Source organism: Cajanus cajan, chromosome 5, assembly GCF_000230855.2.
Source record: "Cajanus cajan strain Asha chromosome 5, NIPB_CcT2T_4, whole genome shotgun sequence".
In the NCBI taxonomy this organism is placed as follows: Eukaryota; Viridiplantae; Streptophyta; class Magnoliopsida; order Fabales; family Fabaceae; genus Cajanus; species Cajanus cajan.
Window position 1 is genome coordinate 49,754,285 of NC_138521.1, and position 19,574 is coordinate 49,773,858.

The window sequence follows — 19,574 nt, forward strand, 5'->3', positions numbered from 1 at the left end:
AATTATTTATTTTAATATATTACATTATATATGTGAATATTAAGATATATATATATATATATATATATATATATACATATATTGTGACACCCTCTACCCCGTTATTAATATACAACAAATGTAACAATAAAATATTTCTTATCTTCTTTTTGGGTAAATGAAATCTTTCATAGTTGACAAATATTTCAAATATAACAAGGTAGAAGATTCACATTCGTAACTCATAAATCATAACTCCAGTGTAAAAATTATAAAAGAAAAGAAGTTAAGATTTTCAATACAATTTAGTGTAAAACAAGAAATCATATATATACAAATAATAATAAAGGAAATATAAATTAACTCCAGTAAAGGTGGCAGTGCCTCCTGGTTAGGAATTAATTTATACTCCCAAATCATATAATAAAAAATATAACAAAAATGTACATCTTGGTCTTTTATCAAGAACGTTCAAATTACAATTCTTAACATATATTTTCCTTGAATTATATATGTTATCTACGTTATTTCTTCGTTAGAAATTACAAAAGAAGAGAAACTAAAGTTATAAAAACAATAACATATTAAACTAAAATAACTATGCCCCGATGTCACATCCTATCAGAGCATGCCCAATTGAAGCCTTTAAGCCTCATCACCAACATCCTCATGATGCTGATCACCTGCAACATAATTTAAACATATACAAAAACAACAAGGGAGTGAGAAACATCTCACTCAGTTTCAGGTGCAGAAATAAAGGCTAGATAGCACTCACACACACAACAAATATAAGTCACTTATAAATAATACACATACATCATCAATATCACATATATATTCATTTATCATGCAATGATGTCATGATCTTGACTTATAAATGCATGCATGTGGCGCCATAAGGAAGTTTCACATATCATCACTGGTGACCCTAAGGCACACCTGGTTACATCACTGGTGACCCAAAGGTACACCTGGTTACATCACTGGTGACCCTAAGGTACACCTGGTTACAAGTTACATCACTGGTGACCCTAAGATACACCTTGTTAGCATGTTACATCACTGGTATGCGGCCTCAGCGGCACACCTGGAATAATATATGCATATGATGCATGTCATACCATCATAATCTCATTGACTCAATATTTAACTTTTTACATGATTTCATTTAGTACATCATGTCCTCATTTGTCATAGTCTCATAATCATAGTTTGTCTCAATAGTCAATTCTTAGGTCTCATGTCATTTGTCCATATTTCACATGGTCATGTCATCAATACTCCTCTTAAGGTCCGCATAGGTATTCACAGAGATCCAGAGAGCATTCTTATTCATATTAAAACTCATTTATTATTAACATTAATTTCATATTCATTTATTACTTTCAACAAAGAACAAGGTAGAGTAAATAGAAAATCAGACAGAACAACGGCACTTTCAACAAAAACAAAGTAGAATAAATAGAAAATCGGACAGAACAACGGCACCTTCAACAAAAAAGCAAAGTAGAGTAAATAGAAATTTAGACAGAACAACGGCACCTCCAACAAAAAAGCAAAGTAGAGTAAATAGAAATTTAGACAGAACAACGGCACCTCCAACAAAAAAAACAAAGTAGAGTAAATAGAAATTAAACAGAATAACGACAAAGGATTGGGGGCCAATCCGACAAACAACTATCCAACAATTATCCCTACACCCCTGAGCGAGGTTCTCACTCCCCCCTTACCTGGATAAGCGGAGCTGAACTTAGGCAGAGCCTCCTCCTCTGGATTCCCTCTTCCTTTCTCTCTCTCTTTCTTTCTCTTTCTTTCTCTCTCTCTCTCTCTCTCTTCTCTTTCTCTCTCTAAAATTTCACTTTCTTCCTCTGTATAAAAAATTTCACCCCCCTGCCCCTATTTATAGGCAATCTGACGCACCCGGAACGGCCCGTACTGATTTCGGAACGGCCCGTTCCGGATCCTTCAAATCTGGGCAAAATTTGTAACTGGAACGGCCCGTTCCAAAATCGAAACGGCCCGTTCCCAAAAAACCAGAACGGCCCGTTCTGAAATCAGAACGGCCCGTTCTCAATCTCAGAAGAACGGCCCGTTCTCCTTCCGGAACGGCCCGTTCTCCTTCCGGAACGGCCCGTTCTCCATACCGGAACGGCCCGTTCCAGGCCCGTTCTGGGACTACAAAAACCTCACATTTTCAACATTTGGAACGGCCCGTTCCACTTTTGGAACGGCCCGTTCCGAAACCCAAAATATCCCTATAACTTTATTAAAATTACGAAAATTCCATTAACAAAAATAATAATAATTTGGGTGTTACATATATATTATAATTAAACTTTTTTAAAAAATTAATTCATTATTAAGAAATTTTTTTTATCACATGAGAATTAATTTATTTCAAAAATTTGACAGATATCAAATAAATAAACATTTTTTCTGAATCTATATTTTCATTTTATTAGAATATAATTTTTATTTTTTAAAATATATTATTTTTTTAGATAGAAAAATTATGTATATGTCAAATAGTAGTGGGGGCAAGTGCCCTACTATTCCAAACGTGCATCCGTCCCTGTATATATGTATATAATATAGGGGTTATAATTATACCGTTGTAACTTTTACTAAGTATCATGCCGCCTAATAAATTTATATTAAATGTGAATTTTGTAAATCCAACCATTAAATTGAAAGTTCATATCACTTTATAAGTGTATATCAAATTTTGTTAAAATTGAACAACAACTCGAAGGTAATCAAAGTGTTTATATTTTAGTGTATTTTGAAATGAATATATTACATCAATTTGTTTTATAAAAATGAAGTATCAAATCATCTTGGATTAATATAAAGTTTTGTATATATAATCTATGAGAGATATGAACTTTCAATCTAACAATTGGATTTACCAAATACACATTTAATATAAAGTTATTGAGCGGTGTAATACTTAGTAAAAGTCACATTAATATATATATATATATATATATATATATATATATATATATATATATATATATATATATATATATATATATGAGGGGGTTTATAATTACATCGGTGTAAATTTTACTAAGTGTTACACCGCTCAATAACTTTATATTAAATGTGAATTTTGTAAATTTAACCGTTAAATTGAAAATCTTTTAATCATATATACAAAATGTTATATTAATCGAAGATGATTTCTTATAAAAATAAAATTAAATCTGTCGGAAAATTTATATTTTCGATGAGAAAATTTTTGTAGGAAAAACTATATTATTGATGGAATATTTCATAAAAATTTATATTTGTCGAAAATGTAAGAACTGGTTTTAAATTTGATATGAAAATATTATGATATAATTAGATAAGATTTTAAGTTAGTATTTTATTAATGGTTGATAATTAAAAAATTAAATAAGGATAAATACATTTTTTTAATTTTATATGTTTGATTTAAGATAACTTACAAAATAACTCTTGGTAAAGTTATTTCGCTCAATAACTCATCGTGTGTGTTGAATTTCATCGATCCAATTAATTTAAAAGTTATTAAATTTTACTAATAATTAATATAAAAAAATTAATTATTTTTGGAATAAATTATTTTCTAATTAAAAATATAATTGAAACATTAATTATTTTAAATTGTTTAACTAAAATCTTATTGACAATTTACTATATAATCTTAATATTTTTGTATAACTAATATCTGGTTTTAAATTTGATATGAGAATATTATATATAATTAGATAAAATTTTAAGTTAGTATTTTATTAATAGTTGATAATTAGAAAATAAAACAAGGATAAATACATTTTTTTTTGAATTTTATATGTTTGATTTAAGGTAAATAAATATATTAAATTAATTAATAATTTATTTAAAATATTAAAATTTAATTTATAAGTATGTAATAAATAAATATTTATAATTTTATAAATTATATTATCATTATAAATTATAAAATTAAATAATTTAAATTATAATTTTAAATAGAAATAAGTAGATGTTAATTATAAAAGTAAGTACATATAAATAAAGAATAACTAAATATATTATTATTATTATTATTATTATTATTCGTAATATAAAATTATTATATATTATTATTATAGTACAAATATGAGATTGTATATTTGAGGATGACTTAAATGAATTAATTTGTACAAGTTATACTGACAACATACATATACATCTCGGTAGCTTACTCATTAGAACTTCACAGTTAAGCGTGCTTGACCTGAAGTAGTACATAGATGGGTGACCTTCTGGGAAGTTTCCCAGAAATTGCACAAGTAAGGATAAAACATGCTAAACAGTGAAATATCGTGAAATAGAACCCTTGAAAGGCCAAATATGAGGATTGTTACATTAATAAATTTATTAACATAAAAAAAATTATAATTTTCGACGGGTAAAAAAAGGGTCGTAATATTAATTTAGAGGCAGTTGGTGCGACAGTTGATGAAAGGGTCGCAATGTTAATATATAGGCATTTTGTGCGACAGTTGATTAAAGGGTCACAATTCCAATTTTGCGACGATTTGTGCAACGGTTCTGATAATCGTCGCAAAATTGTCTGGTGACGGACAATTCTGGGACGGTTCCCAAACCGTCGCAATGTTGTCTTTGCGGCAGTTCTAACCGTCGCAATGTAGGCCATATAATCATCGCAAAATCGTCATTTTCTTATAATGATTTCTTATATAATTGTTTATATTTATATTTTATAAAGATGTTAGTCTTTATCTCAATACCGATTGATAGGAGAAATTCATGTGTAATTTAAATATTTCTATATTATTTATTTTTTAATTTAAGACATATGTACCGACTCTGATAAGTTCCTAAATTCACGTAAATATATATTCAACAAAATATATAGAGAGGGAACGGAGAGAGATTATTTTGTTGAAAAGGGAGAAAGATGGGAATGTCTTGCCTCTTACGTCGCCCGGTCAAACTAATGAACAATGCACAAGAAGTCAAGAAGTATTATGAGACGTCACTGCATGCCCTCTTTGACTTCACTGCTTGTTCTTGCATGCTTGCCATGAGAATTTCATGAGTCATGACCTATACATAAAACACTTGCTAGAAATTAAGGAAAATGCTTATTAGTACCAATATTATAAAGCACTAATTAGAAATTAATAAAAATGTCATAAATTTTTATACAAAAATTGCATTAATTTAATCCCCGTCTCATTTATATTTTATTTTTAAATTTATTATCTCCATCCAATAAAATATGAATACGTGTGTTTTTTTTTGAAATCTCAGTCGTAACAAATAGTAGTGTTCAAAAATTAATACCTTTACATGCATGGAAGTAATAATTGATTAGCCGAGCTTTTATATAATAATTAAAAATTATTGATTATTTTCATTTTTTTTATAAGTACATTTGATTAATATTTTGTTTTAATTTCTTGATTATATAATCCTTATTTCATTAAATAAATATACATAACGATAAAAGTAAAGTGAAAAAGTAATGCTTTTCATTTTTCAGAACTAAAACATATTCTTCGAAATAACTGATATTTTAAAATGAAGGAAGTACTAATTATAGTTGATGCTAATTCGTCTTAATGTCCGGTGACTTTGTGATTTACAAATATAGTCTTAAAACCTCTAAAAAGGTGAGCTCGAAAGGACTTCAAAATAAAAATAAACTAATTATATTAAATTAACTGTTTTGGCTTAACACATAATTATGTGCGAGGAATTAAATTTAATTTTCAATGAAAAATATTAAAAAAAAAACACGATCTAGATATCGAGGATCAAGCATACACCTGTTTATTATTAAGGGTGCAATCCATTTCTTTTTTCCTCCGTGTTTCTTAAATCATTTATTTTTTAGGTTTAAATGAGTGAATTCACGCGTGTTAAAGTTGGAGTAAAAGTTGTTTCTTTTAATGTTCCATACTCATATTAATAAATATATATTAACTATGGGATAAACTTTTGATTGGAGAAAAAAAATTAAGAAATAAAATGAATCCATCTTTATTTTTATAAATTAAATTTAACATATTTTAGTTTTTATATTGATCATTTAACTAACTTTTTAAATGTTAAACTACGTAACATAGTTTTAATGTTTTAAATAAATTTGATTCATCTTATTTTTATACTACCACTATTTCTCATGGAGTTTACTTCTTGCTACGTATTTGATTTCACTTTGTTATGCCTTTGAGCATCAATAGTTTTCACGTGGACGTGAGTTTGAAAAATACACTCAGACCATAGGACCTATATATTAGTCATTACGGCCATAAGCAAAATGATTGATCAACTTGAATGCCATAATTCCATAAATAATTGTACAGTTGTACATGTGAATTGCATACATTACTCTGTCCTTACTTTACCAATTACCATTCACACTACGACACAACTATCTGAACCACAGTACATGAATATATAGGAGTATCAATGAAGTGAAATAAAAAATGTAGACAGAAAAGAAACGAAGGAATCAATTAACCTGATACATATTTTCCGACTACATAGAAGAAATGAAGGAATCAATTAACATGAAACTTATTTTCCAACTACGTATATATTTTCTTGAGAACTATTTGCCAAGTATAGGGTAACGTGTGGTCATCGTTGTCCCTTAAACCGAAGGGTGTGGGGGACATTTTAGTGTCCTACGCCAGGGCTGGGACCAGAGTCCTTAATTCCGCCAAGGGTTTCACTGTTGGTAAATTTGTGACCCTTTCCTCCTGGGCTTGGACCCGAGTCCTTGATTCCACCAAGGGTGTCACTATTGGTGAACTTGTGTCCCACCCCTGGGCTTGGCCCAGAATCCTTCATTGCTCCCAGAGATAACCAATCAAACAAGTCCACCACTTCCCCTCCGGTGCCCGAGTTTCCTGTCCCAATGATGCTCAGTGGACGGGCTTCTAGGCCCATCAACGCAGAGTTAACCAACAAGGTGAGAACAAAGAAAGCCTGAATTTTCAACATGTTTGTTGTCATGTTTCTCAATAACGTTAAAAATAGAAAGGGAATTAAGAATGTAGAGTTGGTGTCTTTGTTTGGGAATATGAGAGACAAGAGAGAGAGAGAGAAAGAGAAGGGATTTTGTTTGTGTTTGATACTTGTGCAGCATGGGGTCCTATTTATAGGGGATGATGTCTTGACTAAATTGTATCCTAGCATGCGGTGACGCACGTTCCAATGTGGAAGCAGTCCAAAATTTAGTGTATATATTTTCTTCTATTATATTCAAACTTCAAACAACGTGAGTAAATGATTTTTCTCGAGGAGGAAACAACTTAGGAGGTTCGAAATTATAAAAGTCAATTTGATTCGATTTAGAAAAAGAGAGAGGTTTGATGCTTATTCAAGAAAAAGAGCAAGGAAGAATTATAAAAATGGAGGAATTGCGGGTCCAAGTTGTGTAAGTTGGTAGTAAAACTCATGTGACATGTCACTCGATTTTCCTTGGTGCCCACTGTGTTGGAGTGGTTGGAGAAGTTTGACAGTTTGTGCAGTCGTTGGGAAGTTTCTATAAGCTGCTTCAAGTAGAAGACCAAGACTTTAATTCAAAGAACCAAACGAAAATACCAAGTTGGATTATTTATTTAGCTTGTGTCGTGTATAAGATACAACACGTATACAACGATATGATTATTTTAAAATATATAAGATATGATACTTGTAAGATGTTGTCATATATATCAATGTTCATATAATATAATAATTGTGTACTTATAATTTTGATCAAAATTCATAAACATTAAATATATAATGTTATTTTGCAAATCTAAATTAAAAACACATTTTTTACATTACTAAAAATAAATAAATTATAAATTATTTCATCATAAATTACTTTTTATTATTTATAAATAGAAATAATATTATCAATTTCATTTCTTTCTTAAAATTATTTATATAGAAGACAATTTTTATTTACAGTTCATCAAAGACTAATATTTCTATATTTCTATATTAAACATGTTTATATATCTTATTTAGTTGTAATGGATATTTCATAATTTTTAAAAAATTTGAATACTTTATCGATATGTATCACCAATAAGTATTAGTGAAGTATCTGAGAGTATTGAAATTGAATAAAATTTTGATAATATTTTTAAAGGCTAGAATACTTCATTGACACGTATTGATGAAATATTTAAAAATATCGTATTGAATACATGAAACAAATTGAAGTATCGGTGCTTTATAGGTCCTGATTTAATTAAATGAAAAATCAGCATGAGTGTGGTATATAATTGAGTGCAATAAAAGAAAATGAACAAATATGTGTTAGAAACGAGGGAAGAGGGCTGCGTTCGTGGTGATGACCAGTCAAGCAGTCGTCTATACTATTACTGGATATGGAAATTATTAATTAATAGATTGGGAAGTAGGTTACTACTACTGGATATAGAAATGAGAAATTCTATGGTACCCATCTTATTTGAGAGGTTCATTTTATAATTAAATTAATTTTTTTAAAAATTTTTATGAATTTACATAAAAAAATGTATTGAAACCCCTCGATCTTTGAAGGTACCGTAGCAACTCCCATGTATTAAAGGCAAATCCCCTCTTGAATCACATACAATACAAACGCACATGAGGGGAATCCACATACACATATAATACAAACGTGAGGGAATTCACATACAATACAAACCTGTGTGTGCGCGTGAATGTGCTATGTGTAATTAAAATTAATTTATATTTAAATAAATTTATTGAAAATAACTTATAAATGTTTTTTAAAAGTAGCTCAAAATAAGAAAAACAAGTTTTTGAAACATACTCTTATCTTATGTTTTGACTAAGAATTTTAAGAGAGTAATTATTTTTTTTATAAATTTAAAATGCTTTGGAACAAACTATTTTCTTTAAATAGATTTTTTAAAATTGATATTCTAATAAATTGTGAAAGTATTTTGATTTCATATGTATTATTGTGTTGTGTGTTGTATGTTTTATACATTGCATGTAGTGTGATTATATGTATATGTGTTGCTACGTTGTTTTGAGGTATTTTTAAAACTTTAATGATTAACAAATTATTAAGAGTTTAGTTGTTTAGAGTTGTTATGGGTTAATGTCAAAGTTGACCAAGGATAGGGGAGATATATAAGATTTTCAGATAACTTAAATTTTATGTTATTTCTTAGTATTTTAAAGAGAGAGATTTTAGAGAGATAAACTTTGAAACTAAGGAAGATCTTCTCTTCTTCTGACTTCATTGGAACATCTAGATCCTTCATTGAAGTAGAGTTTGTGTTGTTTGTGTAGAGATTCAAAGATGGGGAGTTGAGAATCACAACAGGAAGTTGTCATACAAAAGGTTTGGGGTTTCTCGCTATTTTTCCTTCTCCTTGATTTCTGGAGTATTGAGGTGATGGAAACTTGTAAATTAATTATTTTTGTGTTGTATGAGTTGTTTGTTGTATTAGTTTTTCCCATTGGTGACTTTGGTATTGAATTGAGGATTGATATCCTTGGTGCTTTTGGTTTTTAGTTGCTTATGATGGTTGTGAAAGAAGAATTGATATTCTTGAATCTTTAATTGGTTGCATGTGGTATAATTTCTTGATTTTATAAGTTGTATAAAGTGATTAGATGATGGATCATGAGTTGCATGTCGCTCAACAATGTGATGGTCGCCCAACGAGAAAATGACTATAGTAGTCTCTTTTAGGGCTCACCCAATGAGGCATGACACGTCCAACAAGAGAACTCACAAAAGGTTTTGCTCGCTTTGTGAGTTATGGTCACCCCATAAGAGAACCCATAAAATGATATGATTGCTCAATGAGTTGTTGACCGCCTAATGATGAGCTCCAAAGAAGTTTGCTCATTTGATAAGCAAAAGCCCACCTAACAAGGAAAACCACAGAGTGTTTCCTTTGCTTAGTGAGAGTAGTGTCACCAGGCGAGAAGCTCTAGAGAGCTTAGCTAGCCTAGAGAGACTACTCATGCCCAACTAGGACTCTATTTTATACTTCATTTATATTTTAAGCTTTTACTTATCATGAGATGTTGCACGTTTGATAATTGTGGAGTTGTGTTGTATTATGTTGTTTATGATGAAAGGTCATGCTGTAGAATATTTATATGAAGTAAGTTGAGATGATTTGCGTTGATTGGATATTGTTCTAATTCTTGCAAATTTGTGTTGAATGAGTAGATATGTTGTGTTGAGTTGAGTTTCGTTGAGAAGACTCATGATGCATGTTGCTTAGTTGTGTTATTAACTAGAGAAGGGTGCATTGTTTTTAAAAGTTGAAATATCTCATTGTATGAATATGAGTTGTGATGCTCTAAAGTTGTGGTGCTTTATACATACATATATACATGCACACACAAACACAAATATCAAATTGCAAAACATAAAATTCCTAAGTTGTCGATCAAATAATAACTAGTTGTTTAAGAGCAACCTCCACCAAAATCAAGCCATCACTAATCTAGCTTAGCATCTTGCTCGCCTTCTGGCCTAATCCTGCCCTACTTCCAAAATAATATGATCATTGTAGTTCAACATGAAAAAATAAAGGTAATATTGTATACAATTAAACAACTTATAATATTGAAGCAATAGTTATTAACTATTTAAACAACATCATAACAACACTACAACAACTAAAGCTCAATCTGACAACCCAAATAATTGTATAACTTAACAACATATCAACATAACAACTTAACAACTTTACAACATATCTTCTTTACAACACAATATTTATATGCATTGTCACACATTTTAACTAAGAGATCTCTTACAATACAAGTGAGTATAGTGACTTAACCCTACCGAACCATAACACATAAAGACCCATAATATCTAGGTCATACAACACAACTTTGGATATCAATCCAATATCAACATAACATTGCTTTCTCAAATTTTTCTACTTAAATTATAAAAGTTCAGTACTAATCGTTAGGCACAATATAACTAGGGTGTAGGGTTGCCACAACCTTTACATGTATTAATCAAGTCACATATGGGTTTAGCTTGCTAATTATCATTTTGATATATACCACACATTTTTGTTGTTGTTAGTTTAAGATTTTACCTCTCGACTTTATACCTTACTCAATAGGTCACAACATAAATAATATAGCTTGACCTTAATTACCCTATATTATATCTAAGGACTTACAGGAAACTCAACACTCCACTTCAAGAAACAACATACTCAAGAAAGGTTTTTCAACATTTGAACTCTCAGAGTATCACAACACATACCCACATAATAGGATATTTCAACTTTCGAAACAACAATCTCTCCTCTAGTCCTAGATTCACAACACAACACAACTCAACAACATACATCATGCATATCGCAACACAGTTCAACTTAACACAACATATACAACACTTGGAATAATATCCTTTTCAACTTAAGACATTTAATACACTTTATTTTCAACTTTTTATAACATGATCCATTAATCATCGCAACATAGTATAAATATAACTTCATAATAATTCATCCCATCATCTTACAATATAATATAAAAGCATTAATTTGAAAATCGTGAAAATAGGATTCACATTGGGTGAGAGTACGATTATGAACAAATGTTCATCTGTTCATGAATGAGCATTGGGCACCATAAACTTGCACTAAGGGAGAACAAAGTTTTCACCCACAAAACTACACTTCTCTATTCAAATTCATTCATCAATTCATACCATCTCAACATGCAAACCCTATACCTTATAATTCATAAGATTTACAACATACAACAACAACAACAATTTCTTGCATCATCAATTCTCCTTTGATCCAAAACACTCAAAAACAAAACCTAAAACATCAAGGTTTTTCACTTTTCAATTCAACACCAAAGCCACCAATGGACAAATTAACGCAATAATCATACAACACAAAAAGATTAATTTACAAGCGTTCCTCATCTCCAGTGTTCCAAAAACAAGGAAAAGGGGGAAGAAAGATGAAAAATGAGACTTTACGAGAACTCATCGCACGACAACCTCTAAGTCTGATTCTTGGTTCCTTTGCTTGAATCTTAACTTATACTATAATCTCTACTTCGGGAAAGGATTGAGACACTTTCATGAAGTTAGAAGAGAAGAAAATTCCTTCAGTTCCAAAGCCTAGATCTCTAAAAATTTCTCTCTAAAACTCTAAGAAATGAACTTATGAAGTTCAAATCCTCAAAAATCCTTATATACATTCTCCCAAATTTGGTCAATTTTGACCTCAATATAGAACAACTCTAAACAACTTCTTTAAAAATTTATTAATTCTTAGAATTTTAAAAACACCAAAGACATTAAATTATCATGAATCAATTAAATATTAATTTTAAATAAACATTCTACTCACAACACAGTGTTACAGGTTGGAGGGCCAGCATAGTGTTTTGGCCATACAGAAGATGGTGATGTTTTGGTGGAGGATATTCTGACATAGTTAAATAGTTGTTTGGTTGAGGATAATGAAACAGAGTATCAAATGATTTTCAAATTTTTTAAAAATTTACAGATTTGATCAATGCATTAAGAACTTTAAATTCAATTATTGGATTGTTGAGATTTGATATAGAGCATGAATTATTAAACGAAATAAGTGCAGATAGACTTATTCTTAAAATAAATGGATCCCTTCTCATGTAATATTGTATAATAATTATTATTGCTTTATTATATCTTGTAAACTATAAAGAGAAATTATAAATTACTTAATATTTAAGCATTTTTTTTTATTTCTCTGTTATGTTTTACATTATTTATTACTAGAGTAAAAATGTAATTTGTGCCTATGTGCATTTTATGTAAAAAAAGTAAAACAAATAATAAAAATAATTAATACTAAAGATGTGTAAGTAGTTAATAATTAGAAGATGTGAGTATTTCTAAATAATTATTTTAAAGGTGTGAGTTATTTGAAAAATAAATTTACAAAAAATTAAAGAGAAAAAATAAAAATTATGAGAAGAGAGATTTTTATAAGTTTGATCAACAAAATATTTACATAAAAAAATGTATCCTTTTTTTATTATTATTTTTTTACACTAAAACGTATCGCCTTAATTAAAACTTTATAATATATATAAATTTATGTATACGTTTTATTAACCTTTCCCCTTTGCAGTTGTTGAATAGATTTTTACTAAAAGTTTTTTCATATGGAAAATATTTCTTGGTTTCTAAACAGTCCAAACGCTTATATAAAAGAAATAGAATAAAAGAGAGGAATGATAGATGTAATTGGTATGTTATGTGATAAGAGGAGAGAAATACAAGAAATGAAGTGTTTAAAGTATTTGAGTGTCTAAATATTATTGTTCTCTCTATATTAGTGTGTATGTAGAGATACTAATAACATTCTTTCTAACATTTTAGATCATCACGTCATAAAATGATTTGGATAAATAATTTATTTTAAATTTTATTTAAAAAATTTTATGTAATAAAAAATTATTTTATATGTATTTAAAATTTAATAACTTGTTCCATTTTGAATATAGATATTAATAAATATTTATATAATTTTAAGGTATTTAGATTGTGATAATTAATTTAAGTATTTATAAGATGTTATATCATTTTAAAAATTAAAAATTATAAAATTAAATTTTGATTAAAAATAAAAATAAAATATATAAATTAACTAAATATTTATAAGAAATGAAATTATACATCACAATAATATTAAAAATAAAAAATTATTGATCATTATTCACCTATTTTTAGTTTATAAATATAAAATTAATGATAGAATATGAGAAAACAATTATATAAACATAACCATGATTAAAAGTTAAGAACCATAGATTTTCAATTCTATATATTTTATAAAATTATGATTATAAAAATATTGTTTAAATATCAACAAAAAATTATTCCAAATGTGTTATTTTAGAGAAAAAAACAAGTTACAAGTTTTTTTTTTAATAATAGGGAAATGTAAATTCTGGGGAAAGAGAGAGAAATTTTTTTGGAGGAAAAGAGAACAAATTATAATAATGAGAAACAAAAACTTTTAATGGAAAAAACAAATTTTTTGGAGAGAGTAATAAAAAAAAATAAAATTAGTTTATAGTAAAATAATAAAATAAAATAAAATAAAACTATTTATGTTGGTAACAAAATTTAAATTTGGATATTTTTTTCACAAGTTTTCACATAAGTTATAAATTATACTAGATAACTTATCTATACTAATATATAAAAGGGATATCTTTTTTAGTAACTGCCTTGATCTTTGCATTTTTTTGACCATTATATCTTTCTATTTTAAAAAAATTAAAAAAATAATTTTTTTATCATATTTAAGAACTTGAAAACTAATAAATTAATCATAACACCAATCAGATTAATATACTTTTATTATTTAATTTTTATTTTAATTTTATTTTTAATTGAGGCATGAAGTGCCTCAACCCCACTAGCCAAAATAAGTTCAATACATCTTATAAGATGTTACTCATTTCATATTTTATAAGATTATATAAACTCTTTCATAAACACTTATAGAATAAGATAAATATAAATAAATTATTTATAGTTCTTTTAAATAGGGTCTTTATTTCATTGTAATATCTCCAATATTTTTCAAATAAACAACTTATTTTATTTCTTTATGTGAGTTCATGCCAACTCAATTTAATTTAACTTAATTTTACTTTAATGCAAGTTACAATCCAAAAATTACTTAATTCATAAATATGTTTTTTTTTCTATTTAATATTTCATATTCTCTCCCCTACATACACACATGTTAAGAACATCAACAATGTAAGTTACTATATATTTTATTTTACTTTATTAAGCCCATTCATGCCACCTCAATTTGAAACAATCCATTTAATTTAATTTCTCTCTAAGGTAAGTTCTTAAAAAAAATTGCTTAACTCATAAATGTGTTCTCTCTCTCTCTTTAATATCTCACATTTTTTTTCTCATACATCACACACGTGTTAAGAACATCCACAACGTAAGTTACTTAATTATATATTTTGTTTTACTTGAGTCGATTCATGCTTGCCACCTCAATTTGAAACAATTCATTTAATTTAATTTTTCTCTAATGCAAGAGTTCTTATAAAAATAAATTGCTTAAGTCATAAATTTATTCTCTCTCCTACATGCACATATATAAATATTACTAGAATTTTTTATATTACATACGACTTTTTCTGCGAAATTTTATCTACAAGTAATATTTTCGTAGATAATATATTTTTGCGAATTTTAAAATTTGCAAGAAATTTTTGTATGATATTTTAAATGCTCACAATAAATTTATCCGAAATATTAAATTTTCTTCCATATATCTAACATGTGATAAATAATCTTTTAAACTCAGATTGTAGATTATAGGTCTAATACTCAATCATACAAATTCATCTTGTAATGTAAGTGTTGCCCCAACTTATAAACTCTTTAATTATTTTATTTCCAATCAATGTGAGACTTAAAGTTTTCTTTAAATATTAATTAGATCATGTCTTCAGAAATAGGATTAATTCATTATATTGAACAACAAAATTATATTATTATAAATTATTTTAACTCTTAAAATATTTAATATTTTAAAAAATTAGTTTTTTTATTAAATAATTTTATTTTAAAAACTATCATTAAATTAAACCTCGTCATCATTAATTTATACATTTAATTAAAAATAAATATTTAATTTATTAATATTTTAAGTTAAAATTAATTTTTATGAAATATTTATGAATAATTTAGTAAAATAATATTTTATTAAGTATATACTTTTAATTTTAAAATTTTATAAATTATCATTAAATTAAAACTCAGTATCATTAATTTATCACATTTATAAAATTTTATATATTTAATTTAATTAAAATTAACTCGCAAATTTTTTTTAATAAAAAATAATTATAATGATATATTTATAAATAATTTAGTAAAATAATATTTTTTAATTAAAAATCTTTTAATTATTAAACTTATAAATTTAATTTTTTTTTTTATTTTTCTTGCGGATTAAAATTGACAGTAAAGTCCGCATGAAAATTTACCTGTGAAATTTTTTTACCATTTAATAAATATTACTTGCAAATTTATTTTTACAAAAAAATCTGCAAGAAATAAAATAAAATTCTTAAAACATTTTCTAAAAATTTTTATCATAAAAAAAAAATTCTATGATCATTAAAATTGTAGTAAAATTTGTAAAAAAATTTGTAAATTATTTTTCATAAAAAACTTGTAAGAAATATTTGTAAATTATTTTTTACAAATAAATTCATAAATTCTTTTTGTGAAATCATTATTACAAAAAAATTCATAAAAAAATTCTGTATATAGTTTTGTTTAGAAAAATTCATAGAAAAATGACACTTTTCTAGTAGTAAAATGATAAAAGTATTCACAATATAAGTTGTTTAACTATATATCTTATTTTAATTTATTAATTTTTATGTTGTCACATCACATTTAATCAACTCGCATAATTTTTAATCTAATGGTAAAAATTTAAACAATCTTTATTAATTCCTTTTCTAAGTATGATTTATCAAAATTTGGTCATTTTATACCGATTCAATGTGTAAAAATAATCTTTTTCTTCTCAAGTTATCTTATCTTATATAAAATACAAAATTTATATTTAAGATAGCTGACATAAGTTGACTTTAATAGTTAAAAAAAAATAAAATAAGACAGAAGCATAATAAATATGTAACATACTAATTATATATTGATACTCAATAACACCTTACAAAGGAGTGTTACCTATACAAAGAACTCTCCCTATTTTAAACGGTCTAAAATTACACGTAACATATTAAAATAATATTTTATTATTAAACAAATCAAAAGTAACTCTTACGGAAAGATGTTTTTAGGCCAAATTTATTATCTTATTGAATGAATGTTTCTTATTAAAATTTATAATTTTTAATAAATTTTAGTTAAATATTCCAGAAAGTGTTGTTATGAATTTATTTATTTATATTTTTTATTTTATTTTTATGGAATGATACGAAAATGCCCATTTTCTAAATTTTCTTTGGAAAACTCTACGGTACCATCCGGTACCGGAAAGCATATTTTTTATTTATTTATTGTAATTACTTGTTTTATTTTTATTTTTATTTATTATTTTTAATAATTTATCTTTATAAAATTTTCTATATCTTTAAATTATTTTTATATTTTTAAATTTTATCTTAATGTAACATTTATTATAATTAAATAATTTAATACTATTTTGTTAATACATTTTAATTTTTTAGTGTTAATTTTTTTAATTTATAATATAAATTATTTTTTTAATTATATTTTTTTTCTTATTTTAATATTTTTATAATATTATTATATTTTTTGTTTTTAATTTTTTTAATTTTGTTACATATAAATAAAATTGTTATAAAAATTAAATTTTTGATTATTTTTTTTTGAATTAATCTTTTTGATTGATTTATCTTCTACAAATTTTTATCTAAAATTTATACTATTTTAAATTTATTTTTTAAAATTTATTTATTCACGTAATTTAAAGTACCAAAATCATTCGATTATCATGGTAGTACAGGAGTTTCTATTTTCTTTACTGTGTATATATACACAGTCTCGTGTGTTCCATCTCTTATGTATCAAACCTTGCCTTTCACCACACCCCATAAGACCATTTTTCTTCTCTCACACAATGTCTGTAGATGAAAGAGTGAATGTTCTAATGGTGACAATGGCCTTTCAGGGTCACATAAACCCCATGCTGAAGCTCGCCAAGCACCTTATCTCAAAGGGTGTTCACGTTACCATCGCCACCACCGAAGATGGCCGCTACCGCATGCTCAACACCGCCAACACAAACCCAAACAATTCCGACGTCAACTCCCAAATCAAACTCGCCTTCTTCTCCGACGGACTCACCCCCGAGTTCGACCGTTCCGACGGCGAGTCACTGGTCAACACCATCCGAGAAAAAGGTCCCAAAAACCTCTCTACTCTCATCACCGACCTCACCCAAGTTCATAACTATTCATGCGTTATTGTCAACCCCTTCGTACCTTGGGCCATCGATGTGATCGCTGAACATGGTATCCCTTGTGCGCTGCTTTGGATCCAAGCTTCTTCTGTATATTCCATCTATTACCGTTTCTTCAAGAACATAGACCAATTCCCAAATTTGGAGGACCCCAATGAGATAGTGCGCTTGCCAGGGCTACCACCGTTTGAGGTTAGAGACGTTCCTACTCTCATTCTTCCTTCAACCCCTTTTTACTTCAGGGAATTCACTAGGGAATTATACAACGCTTTGGATAAAGTGAAATGGGTTTTAGGTACTTCGTTTTATGAAATTGAGGAGGAGGTTGTGGATTCCTTGGCCTCCATAACCCCTTTTTACCCCATTGGACCTGTGGTGTCACCTTTTCTGTTGGGAGAGAAGGAAGAAAGTGATGTCAGTGTTGATATGTGGAGTGTTGAGGATTCCTGCATGGAGTGGCTTGATAATAAACCACCTTCCTCGGTTATCTATGTCTCTTTCGGTAGCATGCTTGTGACGTCACAAACACAGATGGATAACATAGCCACGGCGATGAGGAACAGCAACAAGTCGTTTCTGTGGGTGCTGAAGCCAGGTTCCAATAAGGACAACGTTGCTGAGTTTTCAAATGGTTTTTCGGAAGAAACCAAAGAGAGGGTTTTGGTGGTGAAGTGGTGCCCTCAGGAGAAGGTTCTGATGCATTCTTCTGTGGCTGGCTTTATAAGCCATTGTGGGTGGAACTCAACTCTTGAGGCTGTGGTTGCGGGTGTGCCTCTTATTGCTTGGCCTTCTTGGACGGATCAACCAACCACTGCTATGCTCATAGAGAACGTGTTTCGTAATGGGGTGAGGCTGCGTTGTGGGGAAGATGGGAATGCAAGCGCAGAAGACATTGAACGTTGCATTAGGTGTGTTACTGAAGGACCAAGTGCTGAAGAGATTAAGAAGAGAGCAAGGGAAATGAAGGAGGCAGCATGGAAAACTTTGCAGGATGGTGGCACCTCTAGTAAGAATATCAGCCAGTTTATCAGTGACTTGATTGCAGGGAAGCCAGATAGAGCTTGAATTTGATCGTTTACATGTTTACATCTCTTGCTCGCTAACTAGCTGCTGCATTATGCCCAATTTGTGTTTATCATTTCTTATAATTTCTTGGTGCAATTGTTAAAGTGAGTTTAGATCATTGTTTACATGTATTAATGGTGGTTTAATAATAACAATTTTCATATGTTTTCTATAAGTGACTTTTTTTTAATAAAAAATTGTTTGTATAAGTGATTTGGTAACTGTATTTTTTTAATTAAAGATTGATATTCAGTTCTTGATTTTAATATGCGGTATGAAATTGTAAATAAAAAAAATATTACTTTAACTTTATAAGAGTTAATTCATTATATAAAGTTATATCTTTTTATTAAAAAAATAAAAAAAAATGAGTCTTATTTTAAAGTTTAGTAAAGTAATGAGAATTGTTATTTTTAACGTTATTTGTTTCCTTTTTGGCCCTTTTCTTGAATTTTTATTTCTTTTGCACATATAATTAATAAAAGTAAAGATGCTTGTACAAAAAAAATAAAGTTATTTAAAGGCGTGTATTGGATTAAGATT

At 27.9% G+C, this 19,574-nt stretch overlaps 1 protein-coding gene and 1 long non-coding RNA gene across 2 annotated transcripts; one reads left to right on the forward strand and one right to left on the reverse strand.

The window, feature by feature from the left end:
* Positions 1-311: 311 nt before the first annotated feature.
* LOC145958341 (uncharacterized) lies at positions 312-2,350 on the reverse strand. The gene is made up of 2 exons (XR_014434082.1): positions 1,713-2,350; positions 312-662 (listed from the first exon to the last, which is right to left on the reverse strand). It is a non-coding gene; the product is annotated as an uncharacterized LOC145958341 (long non-coding RNA).
* Positions 2,351-17,553: 15,203 nt separating this feature from the next.
* Positions 17,554-19,240, forward strand: LOC109795108 (UDP-glycosyltransferase 84B2). Its single transcript, XM_020354529.3, has one exon. The coding sequence runs from the start codon at positions 17,625-17,627 to the stop codon at positions 19,029-19,031; it is 1,407 nt and encodes a 468-aa protein (XP_020210118.1). The 5' UTR covers positions 17,554-17,624; the 3' UTR covers positions 19,032-19,240.
* The last annotated feature ends 334 nt before the right edge of the window (positions 19,241-19,574 follow it).